General features: G+C 37.3%; 1 protein-coding gene across 5 annotated transcripts in view; it reads left to right on the top strand.

Moving 5' to 3' along the window:
- FAM13B (family with sequence similarity 13 member B) overlaps positions 1–18,728 on the top strand; it is a 78,243-nt gene that overhangs the window by 39,548 nt on the left and 19,967 nt on the right. For all 5 annotated transcript variants that reach the window (XM_065918604.1, XM_065918601.1, XM_065918603.1 and 2 more), the window contains 4 exons: positions 6,429–6,470; positions 7,194–7,349; positions 9,089–9,221; positions 17,015–17,079. In XM_065918604.1, coding sequence (XP_065774676.1) covers positions 6,429–6,470; positions 7,194–7,349; positions 9,089–9,221; positions 17,015–17,079 — 396 coding nt within the window. The remainder of the gene's footprint in view (positions 1–6,428; positions 6,471–7,193; positions 7,350–9,088; positions 9,222–17,014; positions 17,080–18,728) is intronic.

The raw sequence follows: 18,728 nt of genomic DNA, 5'->3' as shown, positions 1-18,728 counted from the left end.
TTATCTTTTATTTGATTCTTTGTGAAATGTCTATTGTGCACGTATGCACTAGTATTCTGTTGATAATCTAATAAAAAAGAGGAAGAAAATTTTTCTGGGAGGATGAATAGAGGGCTAACAATGGCAAATTTGGAAAAATACAGCAATGTAAGCCCTATGAAAAAGTAAAACATGGCACAAGGCTTCAGTAACAGGTTGATGGAGTGAGTAGTTGAGAATTAGAACTTTTTGAGAATTTGTTGTAAGTTAAAGAAGGAGCTCACCAGAAACCACAAATTAAATGGTGACAAGAATGATGTTAGATTTATAAATTTTCTTCACATCAACAGACATCAACATGTCAGTGGATAACAGGTATTAAAAGTAAAATGAATGTTTCTAAATAGGTCACAAATTAACTAAACTTAGAGAGTGCTCATCTTACTGAGGAAAATACACCAGATTTAACTTTTATAATGAAACAGCAACTCATAATCAAACTGAAAAATCAACACAGCATTGTAGTGGAATATCAGAAAAATATCTGATAGCCTAGTTGACATTTAAACACTCTTTGGGGAAAGCTTGATTTGCCATATTTGTTTTTTTTTTTTTTCTGCAAAAGTCACTAACTTTCAGCTCATCTGAAACTGCTAGGAAGGAACTGATGGCTACACTGTTCTTTGTGCACATATATGTGATTCCCGTCCTGCACCCCCTTCCCCGCCACCTTTTTCTGATTTCAGAAATGAAAATGATGAAATGATTTCATTTAAATATAAAAAAAATTAGGTACTTTGCTTGAGGGTATCAGCATGAAAGTATTTTGCTAAGAATAATTCATTCATGAATAATAGATTCAAGGGATTAGATCTGATAGAGTGCGTAAAAAACAATGGATGAAGGTTCGTGACACTGTACAGGAGGCAGTGATCAAAACCATCCCCAAGAAAAAGAAATGCCATAAAAGCAAAAGGTTGTCTGAGGCGGCCTTACAAGCAGCTGAGAAAAGAAAAGGGAAAGGAGAATGCATCTGAATGCAGAGCTCCAAAGAATAGCAGGGAGAGATAAGAAAGTTTTCCTATAAGTGATCAATGCAGAGAAATAGAGGAAAACAATAGAATGGGAAAGACTAGCGATCTCGTCAACAAAATTAGAGATACCAAGGGAACATTTCATGCAAAGATGGGCACAGTAAAGGACAGAAACGGTGTAGACCTAACAGAAGCAGAACATATTAAGAAGAGGTGGCTAGAATACACAGAAGAACTATACAAAAAAGATCTTAATGACCCAAATAACCATGATGGTGTGATCACTCACCTAGAGCCAGATATCCTGGAATGTGAAGTCAAGTGGGCCTTAGGAAGCATCACTGCGAACAAAGATTCTTTGAGCTAGTGGAGGTGAAGGAATTCCAGCTGAGCTACTTCAGATCCCAAAAGATGATGCTGTGAAAGTGCTGCACTCAATATATCAGCAGATTTGGAAGACTCATCAGTGGCCATAGGACTGGAAAAGGTCAGTTTTCATTCCAGTGCCAAAGAATGTTCAAACTACAACACAGTTGCACTCATCTCAAATGCTAGTAAATTAATGCTCAAAATTCTCCAAGCCAGGCTTCAACAATACGTGAACCAAGAACTTCCAGATGTTCAAGCTGGATTTAGAAAAGGCAGAGGAACCAGTTGCCAACATCCATTGGATCATTGAAAAAGCAAGAGAGTTCCAGAAAAACGTCTACTTCTGCTTTATTGACTATGTGAAAGCCTTTGACTGTGTGGATCACAGCAAACTGTGGAAGATTCTGAAAGAGATGGGAATACCAGTCTACCTTACCTGCCTTCTGAGAAATCTGTATGCAGGTCAAGAAGCAACAGTTAGAACTGGACATGGAACAGTGAACTGGTTCCAAATTGGAAAAGGAGTACGTCAAGGCTGTATAATGTCACTGTATTTAACTTATATGCAGCGTACATCATGTGAAATGCTGGGCTGGATGAAGCACAATCTGGAATGAAGATTGCCAGGAGAAATAACAATAACCTCAGATATGCAGGTGACACCACCCTTATGGCAGAAAGTGAAGAGGAACTAAAGAGCCTTTTGATGAAAGTCAAATGGAGAGTGAAAAAGCTGGTTTAAAACTTAACATTAAAAAAACGAAGATCATGGCATCTGGTCCCATCACTTCATGGATTGGGAAACAGTGAGTGACTTTAATTTTTTGGGCTCCAAAATCACTGCACATGGTGACTGCAGCCATGAAATTAAAAGACACTTGCTCCTTGGAAGAAGAGCTATGACAAACCTAGGCAGCATATCAAAAAGCAGAGACATTACTTAGCCAACAAAGGTCTGTCTAGTCAAAGCTACGGTTTTTCTAATAATCATGTATGGATATGAGAGTTGGACCATAAAGAAGGCTGAGCACTGAAGAATTCATGCTTTTGAACTGTGATGTTGGAGAAGACTCTTGAGAGTCCCTTGGACAGTAAGGAGATCCAACCAGTCAATCCTAAAGGAAATCAATCCCGAATATTCATTGGAAGGACTGATGCTGAAGCTCCAGTACTTTGGCCACCTGATGCGAAGACTCATTGGAAAAGACCCTGATGCTGGGCAAGATTGAAGGCAGGAGGAGAAGGGGACGACAAGGATGAGATGGTTGGATGGCATCACTGACTCGATGGACATGAGTTTGGACAGGCTCCGGGAGATGGCGAACGACAGAGAAACCTGCTGTGCTGCAGTCCATGGGGTCACAAAGAGTTGGACATGACTGATCAACTGAACTGAACTGAATTCATTCATGAAAAGTAGCAAAATATTGGCAGTTAAGAAAAACTCTTTTTAAACTAGAGAGGTTATGTGTGCCAAACCAGGACGGTTAGTGTTGTCTGATAAAGCAGTTGTGCAATTTGCTACTGATGTGTTAAGGGAGACCTGAAGATTACTGAATGCATGGTAAATGGTGTTCATTTGGTTTCCTACAAACAGTCCTGATAATATTAACCTGATAGACCTTCTTTCTTCCTCATGTTGGTTAGAGTTTGTGTTGGCACATTTTACAGAGTATTTTCATAAAACTAATTTAAATTTACTTTTAAAAATGATTCTTTTCATTAAGGAATCACATGCATACAGAAAAGTTCACAAATCATAAGGTCATTGAATTACTCAATGAACTGAAATTTGTATAATCATATTTGTATAATCATAGCATAATCAAGCAACAGTTCTTGCTCCTGTCCCCTCTCAAGTGCTACCAATCTCTCTCCTCCCATGGTAGCCACTATCTAACTTTGATTATTGTACATTAGTTTTTTCCTCTTACTGACTTTTTTCCTTAGAAGATTGACTTTTCTGAGATGTATTTTTCACACAATAAAATGTATTCATTTTATAAGTGCTGATAGTCGCTCAGTCATGTCTGACTCTTTGCAATCCCATGGACTGTAGGCTGCCAGGCTCCTCTGTCCGTGAAATTCTTCAGGCAAGAATACTGGGTTGGGTAGCCCTTCCCTTCTCCAGAGGATCTTGGATCTCCTTGACCCAGGGATCAAGCCCGGATCTTTTGCTCTGTAGGCAGATTCTTTACCATGTGCGCCATTGATGTATCTGTTAACAATCAGAGTCAAGATAGAGACTGTTTCTGTCTCTTCCCTTGCTGCTTTATAATAGCTCTCTCCCTGCTCCCTGCAGTTTCTGGCCCCAAGCAACTGCTGATCTGCATTCTGTCACTACGTAGGCATAGAATTTTGCCTGTTTTAGAATTTCATATAAATGGAATCTCATAGAGTAGGTACTCTTGTGTCTTGGTCTTTTTGCTTTGTATAATGTTTTTTGAGATTCATATTATTGCATGTGTCAATTATTCAAGACTTATTTTAAAAAATTCTAAGTATATTCCATTGTAGGGATATTCCACATTTTGTTTATGCAATTACCTATAGGTTGTTGATGCAGTCAACCTATAATGGAGTTGATGACTATTTTTGGCTCTTTTGAATAAAGCTGCTATGCTTGTAGAAGTCTTTGTATGGACTTAAACTTTCATTTCTTTTGAGTAAATACACAAAAGTACAATTGCTGGGTCACATAGTAGGTTGTGTGTTTTTTTTTTTTAATTTATTTATTTTAATTGGAGGCTAATTGCTTTACAATATTGTAGTGGTTTTTGCCAAACATCAACATGACTCAGCCAGCCATGGGCACACATGTGTTCCCCATCCAGAAGCCCCCTCCCACCTCCCTCTCCATCCCATCCCCCAGGGTCATCCCAGTGCACCAGCCCTGAGCATCCTGTGTCATGCATCAAACCTGGACCCGCGGTTCGCCTCACATATGATAATATACACGTTTCAACGCTACCCTCTCAAATCATCCCACCCTTGCCTTCTCCCACAGAGTCCAAAAGACTGTTCTTTACATCTGTGTCTCTTTTGCTGTCTTGCATATAGGGTTGTCGTTAACATCTTTCTAAATTCCCTATATATGCGTTAGTATACTGTATTGGTGTTTTTTCTTTCTGACTTACTTCACTCTGTATAACAGGCTCCAGTTTCATCCACCTCATTAGAACTGATTCAAATGCATTCTTTTTAATGGCTGAGTAATATTCCATTGTGTTTATGTACCACAGCTTTCTTATCCATTAGTCTGCTGATGGACATCTGGGTTGCTTCCATGTCTTGGCTACTGTAAACAGTGCTGCGATGAACATTGGGCTGCACATGTCTCTTTCAGTTCTGGTTTCCTTGGTGTGTATGCCCAGAAGTGGTATTGCTGGGTCTTATGGCAGTTCTATTTTCAGTTTTTTAAGGAATTTCCACACTGTTCTCCATAGTGGCTGAACTAGTTTGCATTCCCTCCAACAGTGTAAGAGGGTTCGTTTTTCTCCACACTGTCTCCAGCATTTATTGTTTGTAGACTTTTTGATAGCAGCCATTCTGACTGGCGTGAGATGGTACCTCGTTGTGGTTTTGATTTGCATTTCTCTGATAATGAGTGATGTTGAGCATCTTTTCATGTGTTTGTTAGCCATCTGTATGTCTTCTTTGGAGAAATGTCTGTTTAGTTCTTTGGCCCATTTTTTGATTGGGTCATTTATTTTTCTGGAATTGAGCTGCAGGAGTTGCTTGTATATTTTTGAGATTAATCCTTTGTCTGTTGCTTCGTTTGCTATTATCACAATTTGAGGGCTGTCTTTTCACCTTGCTTATAGTTTCCTTTGTTGTGCAAAAGCTTTTAAGTTTCATTAGGTCCCGTTTATTTTTGCTTTTATTTCCATTACTCTGGGAGGTGGGTCATAGAGGATCCTGCTGTGATTTATGTCAGAAGAGTGTTTTGCCTATGTTTTCCTCTAGGAGTTTTATAGTTTCTGGTCTTACATTTAGATCTTTAATCCATTGAGTTTATTTTTGTGTATGGTGTTAGAAAGTGTTCTAGTTTCATTCTTTTTTTTTTTTTTTTTTAGTTTCATTCTTTTACAAGTGGTTGACCAGTTTTCCCAGCACCACTTGTTAAAGAGGTGGTCTTTTTTCCATTGTATATCCTTGCCTCCTTTGTCGAAGATAAGGTGTCCATAGGTTTGTGGATTTATCTCTGGGCTTTTCTATTCTGTTCCATTGATCTATATTTCTGTCTTTGTGCCAGTACCATGCTGTCTTGATGACTGTGACTTTGTAGTATAGTCTGAAGTCAGGCAGGTTGATTCCTCCAGTTCCATTCTTCTTTCTCAAGATTACTTTGGCTATTTGAGGTTTTTTGTATTTCCATACAAATTGTGAAATTATTTGTTCTAGTTCTGTGATTTACCTACACTTTAATTTTCAGTATTTTAATGTTGTGGGTTTCACGTTGTATGTTTGATAGCTTTGGTAAAAATGAGTTTATTATCTATGTTTTTATAGGTATCAGTAGATACTGTGGTTTAAAATTTGCTAAGAAAAATCTGTTACCAGCACAGTGAATGATACGGCCTGAATTTTTGTTTCTACTTTGCCTTTTCGTTTTGTAGCTTGAGAATATCCTCTCAGTAGTAGCATGTACTATTATTTTTGGCACGGAGCACAGGGCCAGCATTGAGGCCTTCATAGTGTCCTAGGTGGATACTTTTGTTTGGCCCAGTAGTCAGTTTTTTTTCCCTTCAGGCTTAAAATAGGTCAGTGTTCTTCCAGGTAAGCACCAGATGAAGTAGTTGCGCCTCCACCCCCACCCCCCCACCCCCCCACCCCCCAAACACACAAAGGAACTAACACACAAAACAGACAATAAGTATTTTAAGGATCTTCTGTGAGAAAGAGTTTCTTTGAAAAATTAGAAAAATAAAACTTAGTGCATGCCCTCCTGTGTGTATCAAGGTAGTGTAAATGGGGAGTTTTCACCACATTTTGTAGTCATTTAGTATTGAAAATTTTACATCTAATTTTTTTCTTTGATTACAGTGCCCATACATCACCCATCAGCATCTTACCAGCCTCTGCAGAGTAAGTAGTATACTTATAGAAGACAGCTTAAAAAGCTTTTAAAAATATTAATAAGCTGTAGAAATTAAAAGCATGTATTTATTATAAATACTTACTTTAGAGGAGAGACTGTACATAAGGTAGTGAAACTGGTTAGTATTTTATATACTTTAGTCAGAACAAATGAAGAAGGAACACATTGCTCTGATATACTTTTTTTCAGATGATTTTTTTTTTAATCTTCTGAAATGACTGAACATCAGTAGAGCTTTTTTTTAGTAGAGGTTCCCTGCCCCACCCCCTTCCCCCCAAATGAGTGCTTTATTTATGTTGACTATGGTACACGGCATGTGGAATCTTAGTTCTCCAACCAGGGATTGAACCTGTGCTTCCTGCAGTGGAAATGCAGAGTCCTAATCACTGGACCACTGGGGAATTCCCTGAGAAGTCTTTTTAGATGGCTTTATATGTAGTAGTGAGGGCTGAATTACTGGGACAAGTGACCATTCCTGTGTCAGTATTAATATTGACATGATTGATTTGTGTAATGTCTGTTTGGGCAAATTTCATTTTAGTTTGAGCAATTATCATGTATTCTTTTTCTGTATTTGTTTTTCCACTGTACCTATTCATTTAAATACCATTGTATATTTTTTTTAACTGGTTGTATATTTTAAAGTTTGTGTTTATGTGACCAAATAATCTAGTTAGGGTGACTGCTTCTCACTGTGTCCTGTTTTATAGCATTTTAGAAAGAACAATTAGAGCAGCTGTGGAACAGCACCTTTTTGATCTGCAGAGCAGCATAGATCATGATCTTAAGAACTTACAGCAGCAAAGTCTGGTGTGTAATAATGAAGCAGGAAGTGTTAATTGTGATGGGAAAGGATCTAATAACCAGTAAGAAGCTTTTAAAACATTTGACTATTTTTTGTTGAATTATAAAATTGTTTCACCTTTTAAAAAACAGTTTTTTCTTTAATGATAGTGTCTGATCTTACTTGAGCATTGCTGAAAGTGTGAAAAATGACTTTGTATATACTTGCTTATAAGTTGTATATACTTCACATTAAAAATCTCATAAGTCTTTTGTTAAGATAGTAGGCATTGAGTCCAGCAAAGCCTGTGAACACCAGATGAAGTAGCGGGCATAATTACCTTTAGGATCTGTGTTATGTGAAAAATAACTTTAAAAAGAGTAGACCTATATTCTGTTTTCCAGATGGTCACTCCATGGCATATAGTTTTCTAGATAGATAGGTACTGGGACAGCAGATTGACATCACTCCTAGTGCACATGGTCATTGAATGAATTGGTGAATGGAGTCATCCTTTGCTATTTAACTTGTTATCCTGTCTCCAGGCTTTGCCTTCCCTACACACTGTTGTTTTAGGTTAACTGTTAATAATTGGATTTGTGCAAGTTAAAAGTACTCTATGTACTGTGTGGTGTGTGATGTTACTCCATTCTTCATCTGACTTGTATAAGTGATGAAAGCTTCATCTCCTTTCCTGTTACCTCAGCCCTAGAGGTGCTTTATTCTGAGTCCACAGATGATTTTTATAGTTCACATTGGTCAGTTTTTGTTTTGGGGACAGATCTATAGAGCAGCATAGGATCTTAAGAAAGACATACCCAAATTTGGAGAATTCATAGGAAGGCCAAAAAAAAAAAAAAATAGGTAACTAGGTAGAATTTTGTGTTTGTGTTAAGAATTAGATTTTTAAAAGGCCAAATATGTCAAATACACCAGACTAGCTATCACATATGAAATGAAACTTAGAAATTAATGGATATAAGTGCCAGTGCTGGGACTATGTTTATGGAATACCAGATTGTACAACCACAGGTGTGCCATATAATCTGCATGGATGGCATCACCACCAGCCTGTGCAGCGATATGATGGCCCTGATTTATGTGCTTTGAAGGCATTATTTGAACTGTACAAGTGGATCTGTAGGAAATATTTGAGTTGAATATGAAGGAAAGAAGCAGTATTTAAATGGTAGAAATAGTAGAAAAATGTTTCGAAGGATATAATATAAGCAGATTTCTTGGAGTTTGCCCTTTTGGCTTAGCTAGAGATCCTGAAAACCGATGTCTATGCTCAGATATTATAGAAATACTCATACTCTCATGGTAGAATTCTCATATTGTCTGGTTGGGGTATCATCTTTATAAACAACCTGCAGTGTTTTACATATTCTAAATTATATAAGATGAAAAACTCTGCAGTAGGACGCTATTCCTGTTGTAGTTGAAAAGGTGTTGAACTCTTTGTTGCCCAGTGCTAGACTTGGGTTTTAATCTGCAAACAGGTCATTATTATGATTTAGAGTGTGTGTTTGTAAGGGAGTTCACTGTTTTGGTACATAAATTATTTTTAAAGCCATTCATTTGCTTGTGAAAATATTCAAATTGGATAATACATAAGGTAATTCTTCACAACATTCAATGGAGGGACAGAAATAAACTTTGAACCCTCTATAATCTAACTTGACATGCTAAATAAACTGAATCTTTATGAAAAATGTACATTTTCTACCACAAGGAGAAGTTTCAGATTGTTACTTTTATTTATTTATCATTACATATTTAACATGTGGCCTGATCTGACTTTTTAATCTTCGTTACTAGGGTTGATATTGCTGATGGTATTATTAATGCCAGTGAACATAACAGAGACTGTTCAGAACCTGTGGCTAGCACTAATTTAGACAATGAAGTTATGCAGCAAGATTTCGTATTTGAGGATGAAGAAAATAACCAGGTAAGAAATGTAGGGTCTTAAAAATGTCTGTGTTAAGTGTACTAGATCAACAGTCCCCCACCTTTTTGGCATTAGGGACTGGTTTCATGGAAGAGAGTTTTTCCATGGATTTGGTGGTTCAGGTGGTGATGAGAGCAGTGGCGGATGAAGCATTGCTCGCTTGTCCGCCTGCCGCTCACCTCTGCTGTGAGATGATCCTTACAGGCCAGGATCCTAAACAGACTGCGGCCCAGGGAGTGGGGACCCATGTATGTACTAGATTACAGTTCTCATTGCTTCATGTGTTCCTTTGATACCAGAAACCATAGTTCACTGTCTTTGTTGATACATGTGTTTGCCTTGATTCCAAGTCCCAAGAACATACATTGTTTCAGTGGAGATCAGGAACCATCATTGAATAGAGAAGTAGATACAGAATACCTTATTTTTAAATACTTTTCTGGAAGGAAACAAATTACAGTGTCACCTGAGGTGACTGGTGGTTTTATGGTTGAATTTTGTTCTTTTAAAGCCGTGTATGTCCCAGATATTTTCTGAAGAACATGGAATCTTTACATAATTATGGAAAACCCATGAATGTCATTTAAGAAATAAATTATTTTCACTGTCAACAATTTTTAGTAATAACATTTTAAAAATAATTTCAGTGAGTGTACAAAGCATTTTTCTAAGACATGTTTCAAAGTTTTGTTAACACTTTTGAAAATAAGATCCTTAATGGATGAGGAAATTTTCTTCAGCATGTTTTCATTCTAAATCATATGCTAACATACATATAGTAAGGAATCAAAGATTTGTGTTTAGGCTTTGCCTGTTAATAGCAGTATAACTTTGACTAAGTTACCTAGCTTTTCTGAGTTGTTGAACTGGAAAACATTTCACAGAATTTAAGCTGCTCCTGGACTTAGTTTTATTGGACTCGTATGTAACTAGTATTCTTACTTTCTTTCATTGGCATATTAGATTAATCTCTTTTCATCTGTTCATGGTTATTGATTCTGTTCTTGTCTCTTTGCTCCACTGATACACTGTCTTTACTTGGCTTTCAGGATATCTTACTCCTCTTGTTTTTTTTCCTCCTTGACTGGCTGTTGTATCCCTTTGCTCATTGCTTTTTGTGTTCTGAAATTTAGTATAGCCCAGGGCCCAGTTTTCTCAAGTCACTAATTTTCATTTACCCATTGGTAATTTCATTTAGTCTAATGGTTTTAAATACCATCTGTCAGCTGAAGGCTCCCAAGTTTATACCCTAGTCCAGATCTCTCACAACTTTAGATTCCTATACCTAGAAGTTCTGCTCAGTGTTGAATATCTTTGTTGTTGTTCAGTCGCTAAGTTGTGTCCAACTCTTTGCAACCGCATGGACTGTAGCATGCCAGGCTTCCCTGTCCTTCACTGTCTCCCTGAGTTTGCTCAAACTCACGTCCATTGAGTCAGTGATGCCATTCAATCATCTCATCCTCTGTCGCCCCCTTCTCCTCTTGCCCTCAATCTTTTCCTAGCATCAGGGTCTTTTTCAGTGAGTCGGCTCTTCATATCAGGTGGCCGAAGTATTGGAGCTTTACCTTCAGCATCAGTCCTTCCAATGAATATTCAGGGTTGATTTCCTTTAAGATTGACTGGTTTGATCTCCTTGCAGTCCACAGGACTCTCAAGAGTCTTTTCCAACACCACAATTTGAAAGCGTCAGTTCTTCAGCACTCAGCCTTCTTTATCATCCACCTCTTACATATGTATATGACTGCTGGAAAAACCATAGCTTTGACTATATGGACCTTTACTGACAAAGTGATATCTCTGCTTTTTAATACGCTGTCTAGGTTTGTCATACCTTTCCTTCCAAGGAGCAAGCGTCTTTTAATTTTGTGGCTGCAGTCATCATCTGCAGTGATTTTGAAACTGAAGAAAATGAAAACTGTCACCATTTCTACTTTCCCCCCATCTATTTGCCATGAAGCAGTGGGACTGAATGCCATGATCTTTGGTTTTTCAGTGTTGAGTTTTAAGCCAGCTTTTTCACTCTCCTCTCACCTTTATCAAGACACTATTTAGTCCTCTTCACATTCTGCCACTAAAGTGGTATCTCTGTATCTGAGGTTGTTGATATTTCTCCTGGCAATCTTGAATATCTTAACATCTTAATTAAACATCTTAATATCTCAAAACATCTTTTTTTTTTAAAGACTCATTTATTTATTTTTGGCTGTACTGGGTCTTTGTTGCTGTGTGGCCTTTTCTCTAGTTATGGCAAGTGAGGATTGCTCTCCAGTTGTGGTGTGTAGGCTTCTCATTGCGGTGGCTTCTCTTGCTGCAGAGCATGGATTCTAGGGCGTGCAGGCTCCAGTAGTTTCCATGTGTGGGCTCAGTAATTGTGGTTCTCGGGCTCTAGAGCCTGGGCTCATGGGCTCCGTTGCCCTGAAGCATGTGGCCTCTTCCTGGAGCAGGGATTGAATCTGGACCACCAGGGACCACTGGACCACCAGGGAAGCCCTGATAAACATTTTATAAACATTTTATAAGCATCTTAACATGCCTAACAAGCTGCATGGCAAGGTTTAAAAAAAAAATTCTACACCTTTATTATAAGCTAAATGCTTGCATAAATTTGATTATAAACTACATGCTTGCATAAATTTGGCTGTTTCTCTTTCCTTCATCAACCATGGATGAGAGTTTCCCTTGCTCCACATCCTTGCCAGTGTTTGGGATTTTGGCCGTGCTAATAGGTGTCCAGTGTTATCTCGTTGATATAGTTTACAGTTCCCTCGTGACATAGTGTTCAGCATCTTTTCATATGCTTATTTTGCCATCTGAATATCTTTCCTGAATTTAGGTCTCTTGTTCAGTTTTTGATGTAATTGTTTTCTGAGTTTTAAAAGTTCTTTATTACTTTGAGTAAGTCTCTTATCAGATATAAAATATCAGGTTTTTTGCAAATTAGTATTTTTTTTAAATGTACTAATGAATTCTGTAGAAAATCTTAAGGGTTTTTGTATTGACATGACGAGATTGATCTTTCAAGCTATAACAAGTTGTATAGTAATTTGTACTGTTTGAGAGTGGAAACCATTGGTAAATCAGTAGCCTGATTTGAGTTCACATCAAAATATCTGATGTTATCAGTAAATTTCTCATAATGTGCTGTGCCAAGATGCTTCAGTCATGTCCAACCCTTTGCGACCTTGTGGACTGTAGCCTACCAGGCTCCTCTGTCCATGGGATTTTCCAGGCAAGAATACTGGAGTGGGTCTCTGTGCAGAGGATGTTCCTGACCCAGGGATTGAACGTCTCCTGTGGCTCCCACAGTATAGGCGAATTCTTTACTGGTGAGCCACTGGGTAAACCCAGATTTCTCATAAAATCCATTCATTTCCGGATTAGCAGACCTTCATGGCTGGCACCCTGCCAAATTTGCGATTATTTATATCTTCTGAACCCTGAGAAATTGCTGGAATTTAAGTACCTCCTTTCAGAAGTGAAGGCCAGAAGTATTTGGGATGCTCTAGCAGACAACCAAGAGGAAGAAATAGCTATCAATTGGACTTGAATTGTTATGAGACTCCACTTTCTTTTTTTAAACAGAAATACTCAATACCTCTGGCAGGAAACAACCATTCAATAATATGTTTTTTTAAATCAGTCTATCTTTTTAAAAGTCTCTCTTTTAAAATTAAAAAAATTGAGGTATAGTTGACATATTACATTAGTTTCAAGTGCATAACATTCAGTACATATATATATTGTGAAATGATCACAAGTCTAGTTATTAATATCTGTTACCACAGAGTTAAAATTTTTTTCTTGTGATGAGTCTTTTAAGATCTACTTTTAGCAAGCTTTCAGATATACAATATAGTATTATTAACTATAGTTACAGTGATGTATATTATAGTTCTGTATCTTATTTATTTTATAACTGAAAAGTTTATACCTTTTGACTACCTTCACCCATTTTCCCCACTACCAACCCTCACCTCTGGCAACCACCACATATGTTTTCTATATAGATGTTTGACTTTATTTTAAAATTCCACATAAAAGTGAGATCATATGATATTTGTCTTTGTCTAACTTATTTCACTTAGTCACAATGCCTTCAAGGTCCGTCCATGTTATTGGAAGTGACAGGATGCTGTTTTTTTTTTTAATGGCTGAATAATATTCCATTGTGTGTGTATATATGCGTGTGTGTGTGTTATATATGTATTCACACCCACACAGTAGAAAATTATTCAGCTATTTATCTATTGAGGGATGCTTAGGTTGTTTCTGTATCTTGACTATTGTAAATAATACTGCAATAAACATGGGGGTGTTTATTGGTGCATAAAGATGCACTTATCTTTTTGAAGCAACATTTTTTTTTCCTTCATGTAAATATCCAGAAATGAAATTGCTAGTAAACATGTGGTAGTTCTATTTTTAATTCTTTGAGGAGCCTCCATACCGTTTTCCTTAGTGGCTGTATCAATTTACATTTCCATCTCCAAAACACTAGGGTTCCTTTTTATCCACATCCTCACCAGCACTTACTTTGTGTTGTCTTTTTGATGATAGCCATTCTAATGGGTGTGAGGTAGTACCTCACTTTGGGTTTGATTTGCATTTTCCTGATGGTTAGTGATGTTGAGCACCTTTTCATGTACTTGTTGGCCATCTGTACTTCGTTTTTGAGAAAATGTCTATTTTCTGTTCTACCCATATAGATGTTCTGCCCATTTTTTAATTGTATTATTTGGTTTTTGCTATTGAATTTTATGAGTTCTTTACATATTTTGGAGATTAACTCCTTATCCAGATACATGATTTTGCAAGTATTTTCTCCCATTCTGTAGGTTATTTTTTCATTTTGTTGATGGCTCATCTGCCGTGAAGACCTCATCACTTTTGACCACATTAATTCAGTGCAAGAAACTGGGCTAGAATGAAGAATATTTAATATATTTTTATATAACCTTTAAAAATTGTGGATCATTATGATGTATATAATATTGTATATAAACTATACCTCAATTAAAACATTTTTTTTAAGTCTCCATAACCTAACTGATGGGGCTTCCCAGGTGCAGTGGTAAAGTGCAGTGGTAAAGTGGTAAAGTGGTGTCTGCCTGTCAATGCAGGAGACACAAGAGACACAGGTTTGATCTCTTGAGTTGGGAAGATCCTCTGGAGTAGGAAATGGCAACCCACTCCAGTACTCTTGCCTGGGAAATTCTATGAGCAGAAGAGCCTGGAGGGTTACAGTCCATGGGGTTGCAAAAAATTGGACATGACTGAGCACATACCTTTCACACTTAATCTAACTGACAGAAGAATATGAGTTGGCAGCTCATTTAAATGGAAAGTCGTTGTTAATCAAAAAATTTTTTTTGCTTAACACACAGCAGAATTTTGATCCAATGTGTTTTTATATCTGTTCAACTATAAAATCAAGTTGGAGACTACAGTTTTAAGTTTTTCTGGATAATCTAAATCTTTAGATTCTAAAGTTCTGTAGCTTTATTTCTGCCATCTGGTGGTTGAAAATGCAGATGAAGTGTATAGACTAAAACGGGGATAGTTAGCTTATCTAAAAGAAGTAGCTGCCATACTTGAGCAAAACTAGGTCAGTGGAGATGGAAAGATGAGCGGCTAAGCTGTGTGGAAGTATCAGTGGTGGATGACTAAGAAATGGATGGAGACCAAGGAAATTACTGGTCTTTAATTAGCTCCTGTCAGTAAACCCTGACAGCCCCTTAATACCTTGGCAATATGATTGTGCTGTAGCTGCTGCTCCCACTGTTGCTGCCATTGCCACCACCTTTTTTCACCAAAGGGCTCTAGCTTTCCTGAATTGAGACCAGCGTGCCTTACATGTCCTTTACGAGGACTCTGATGTTTGTGGAGAAGGGAGGGAAGACAGCACAGGCTGCTTTGTCATCTGATATTTTAGAAAAAGAGCTTTTCTCTTCTTGTGTATGAAGGATTGAATATTTTATCTGGAATAAATTCTGAGAAAGTAAAATTTTTCTAAGTAATGAAGTATATTTTACTTTCTAAGGAAAGTATTGCACATTCCCTGTATGTTATGTTAAATGAAGTCTGGCTGTATTCTAACATGACTTTAATAACTTATTTTTCTTTGTCCTGGGATATTGTACAGAGCACAGTTTTGCACTTGACTCTGAATTTCATCTCTCTTCTCCACTGCTGGACTGTCAGCTTTTGCTGCTGTAACTGCATTTTTTAAAAAATATTATCCCTAATTGAGATCTTGTTTAATACTTTTCACTATTTAAGAATTATGTTGCCTGAATCTGGGTGGAGGATATGTGGATATTAGTTATATCAGTGGTCATATTTTATTCCAGTTATTTCATAGTAAAAAGAATTATAGGTTAAATTAGGGTTGGTCATGTAATAGTATGCTTTATAATAGAGCTTTATAGCTTTCTTATAAGCTCTTTCTTTTGATTTTCTGACAACAACCATAAGATAGGCACATAAGTAATTGTTACTGTCTTATTTTTCATCAGAAGGAAAGAACTGGGATTTGAATTTGGTGGAGTAAAGCAAAAAGGCTCGTTTTAAGTATTGAGCCTGTGTAATGGTTTTTCATGGTTCCTGAAACCTTCATATTTAAGACTGTAAAGCTATATTCCGGAGCATGAAGGTTGTTGAAGTCTGATTTTTAGATCAGTGGTTCTATACACTTTGGGTCCCAAGGACCTCTTTATACTGTAGAAAATAATTGAGGGTCCCCCAAAACTTTTATTTATGTAGGTATGTCTATCAGTATTTAGTATATTAGAAATTAAAACTGAGCAATTAAAATGTTTATTAATTCACTTAACATAATAAACTCACCCAAGGTAACATAAATAAGATTGCTTTTTTTTCCTTAATAAAAAGCAGCTATTTTTTAATTTTTTATTTTTAAAAGAAGATATTTTGAGGCATGGCATTGTTATATATACTTACAGATCTTGCTACTGTCTGACTTAGAAGTCAGCTGGATTCTCATATGTGCTTCTGCATTCTCTCTGTTGCTATAGATTCTTTTGTTTCAAGTGCATGAGGCTAGTTAGCTTCACAGAGATACATAGTTCCAAAAGAGTATTTTAATAACTTTTTACAGATTGTCTTTCACATTAAACAAAACTGCACAAGTAGTAGTTTCTTAAGAATCTAGGAAGATCAAATCTTGTTGATTTCTGAGGTGATCATCAAAAACACTAAAAGGTTTACATAGTTTGAAGTAATGCACAGGACAGTTGTATTAGATTTGATAGGTATTTATTTTAGGGAGGAGTAGGCATGGAATGGTATCTCTAAGCCCACTGGAAAATAAGGGAGCATTCTCATATGCTTTTGAGTTTCAGAGTTGTTTTTTCAAATATATGTCATAAAGGGATCTGGTGAACTATGTGACTCCTCTATTACCTGCTAGGAAGTTAACCAACTTGTTCATTGCTGACAAGAAAGAGAAGTAGCAGATCATCATTTTTAGAGGAGAAAATTCTAAGGAAGGAAAAAGAATGTGATAGTAGTAGCAATAGCTATTGCCCAGTAGGGTAGCAAGATGTACCAGGTCTTCATTTTATAAACACGCACCCCTATACACACAACTCAAGTTTTGAGAAAGGTAAATTACTCTCTAACAAAGGATGTTAACACCTACAGACTATTATTATAAGTAGTAGTTAAAAGCGGGGCATTTGACTAACTTGTAATCTAATATCCTAATTTAGATTGGAAACTTCTCAACTTTAAGGGGATGGGAACTCCATTAATAAGTGTGTTCTTTTTGTCAGTGTGTAGGTATATTGTTAGAGCCATGCAGTGACCATGGTGATGGTGAAGATGACTGTCTTGAGAGGTAAGCATTTTTTCTTGTTGCTGCTAATTAATTATTCATTTTGAAAACTGGAGTTCTTTTCAGATTCTGGGGTGAATTTTTTAGATGAAGCTTTCTGTTACAGTGTATATTTTAGGTGAGCAAACAAAACCAAACGTCTTATTTTGATGACAAGTATAAAGCATATTGGAACTTCCCAGATGGCTCGTAAAGGTAAAGAATCCACCTGCCAATGCAGGATACTCAGTTTGGACCCCTGGGTTGGGAAGATCCCCTGGAGAAGGAAATGGCAACCCACTCCAGTATTCTTGCCTGGGAGATCCCGTGGGCAGAGTAGCCTGGTGGGCTACAGTCCATGGGGTCACAAAGAGTCAGATAGGACTGAGCTACTGAGCTGCAGCAGCAGCATAATGCATATTAAGTGTCCATAAATATTCAGAGTAGATGCAGGTTAAGACAGGTGTTATAAATTGGAAAACATTCAGAAATTAGAGCACTGCCTTCTTGGAAACACTTCAAACTTTTCACTTGATTTGTAGAACAGTTTGGGAGTTTACTGATACTCTGAATACATGCTTCAGTGAGTTAATTCATAAGTCTTGGAACTGTGGACAACTAACTGAAAGACTGTAACATATTTGCCTCAACAAGCATATAGGGATGTTTTTGCTCCTATTCCCGTCCCTCTGTGTGTCCCAGTACAGTCCTGCACAGTTAGTGCTTGTTTGTGTCCTTGACTAGCGGTAATGGAAGGGAGCATTCCCTAGGCAATAAGTCTTTTAACTATATGTAGTCCCCATAGATACTTGATAGAGTCCCTTTGAACAGAGGCTTTTTAGAATGTTTTAAAGTAAGTTTTGGATGTCATTAACTCTTTTCATGATTCGTTAAGACACTGCTAAAATACGTGGATAATTTTCTTAAGAATGACGGTTTGATCGTCTGAAAACACATCAGTAATGAAGTTGCAGACTAGGCTGTAAATACTGAGAAATCCCATACAATGTTACTGATTTGGTGGTAGCCTGTTGGCAAGGATAAACTTGCATCAATGTTGTTGTCTCTCTTAATTGTGAGTAGAAAACGTGTTCTCTGAGGGCAAGTAAATTCTTTGGAGCCATGTCTCTGGAGCATCCCCCTACACTGAAGGTCCATAGATTTCCTGCTTACAGCAGCTCCTTGTGCTTCCTTTCAGGAGGCAGGAATATTCCATCCCAGGGAATATTGGAACTATGGGCTGAAGATAAAAGATTAACAGGCATCCCCAAAATGATGACATCTGAATTTGATAGAACAATAAGGATCCATCTAGTGAGGACTCAAGCTTTTTTGAGAAAGCTCTTTCCTCTTCAACTTAGGTATAGATTAGCAAACTGGTTTTTAGACCAAAACATTTTCTTGGTTAGGTAGATACATTTTGCTTGTTTAACCCTCATGTTTCTCAAATTTAGATGATTAGGTCTTTCAATCTGTTAGGCTAGAATTTAACTCATTCCCCAGTTTGTTCCCACTCTTAAGAAAAAGAGGGCCTTTGTTTGCCGGGGAGTTTAGTTTGTTTTCCATGTTCCGCAGACAAGGTAATTATGTATATATGAGGAGCTGACTTGCCACATTTAACTCAAGACCTGTCTTCTGAGTGCACAGTTTTATGGCAGGGGAGGAGCAGCACC

This window comes from Muntiacus reevesi, chromosome 1 (genome assembly GCF_963930625.1).
Source record: "Muntiacus reevesi chromosome 1, mMunRee1.1, whole genome shotgun sequence".
Taxonomy (NCBI): domain Eukaryota; kingdom Metazoa; phylum Chordata; class Mammalia; order Artiodactyla; family Cervidae; genus Muntiacus; species Muntiacus reevesi.
This window is presented reverse-complemented; position numbering and strand designations above follow the sequence as displayed.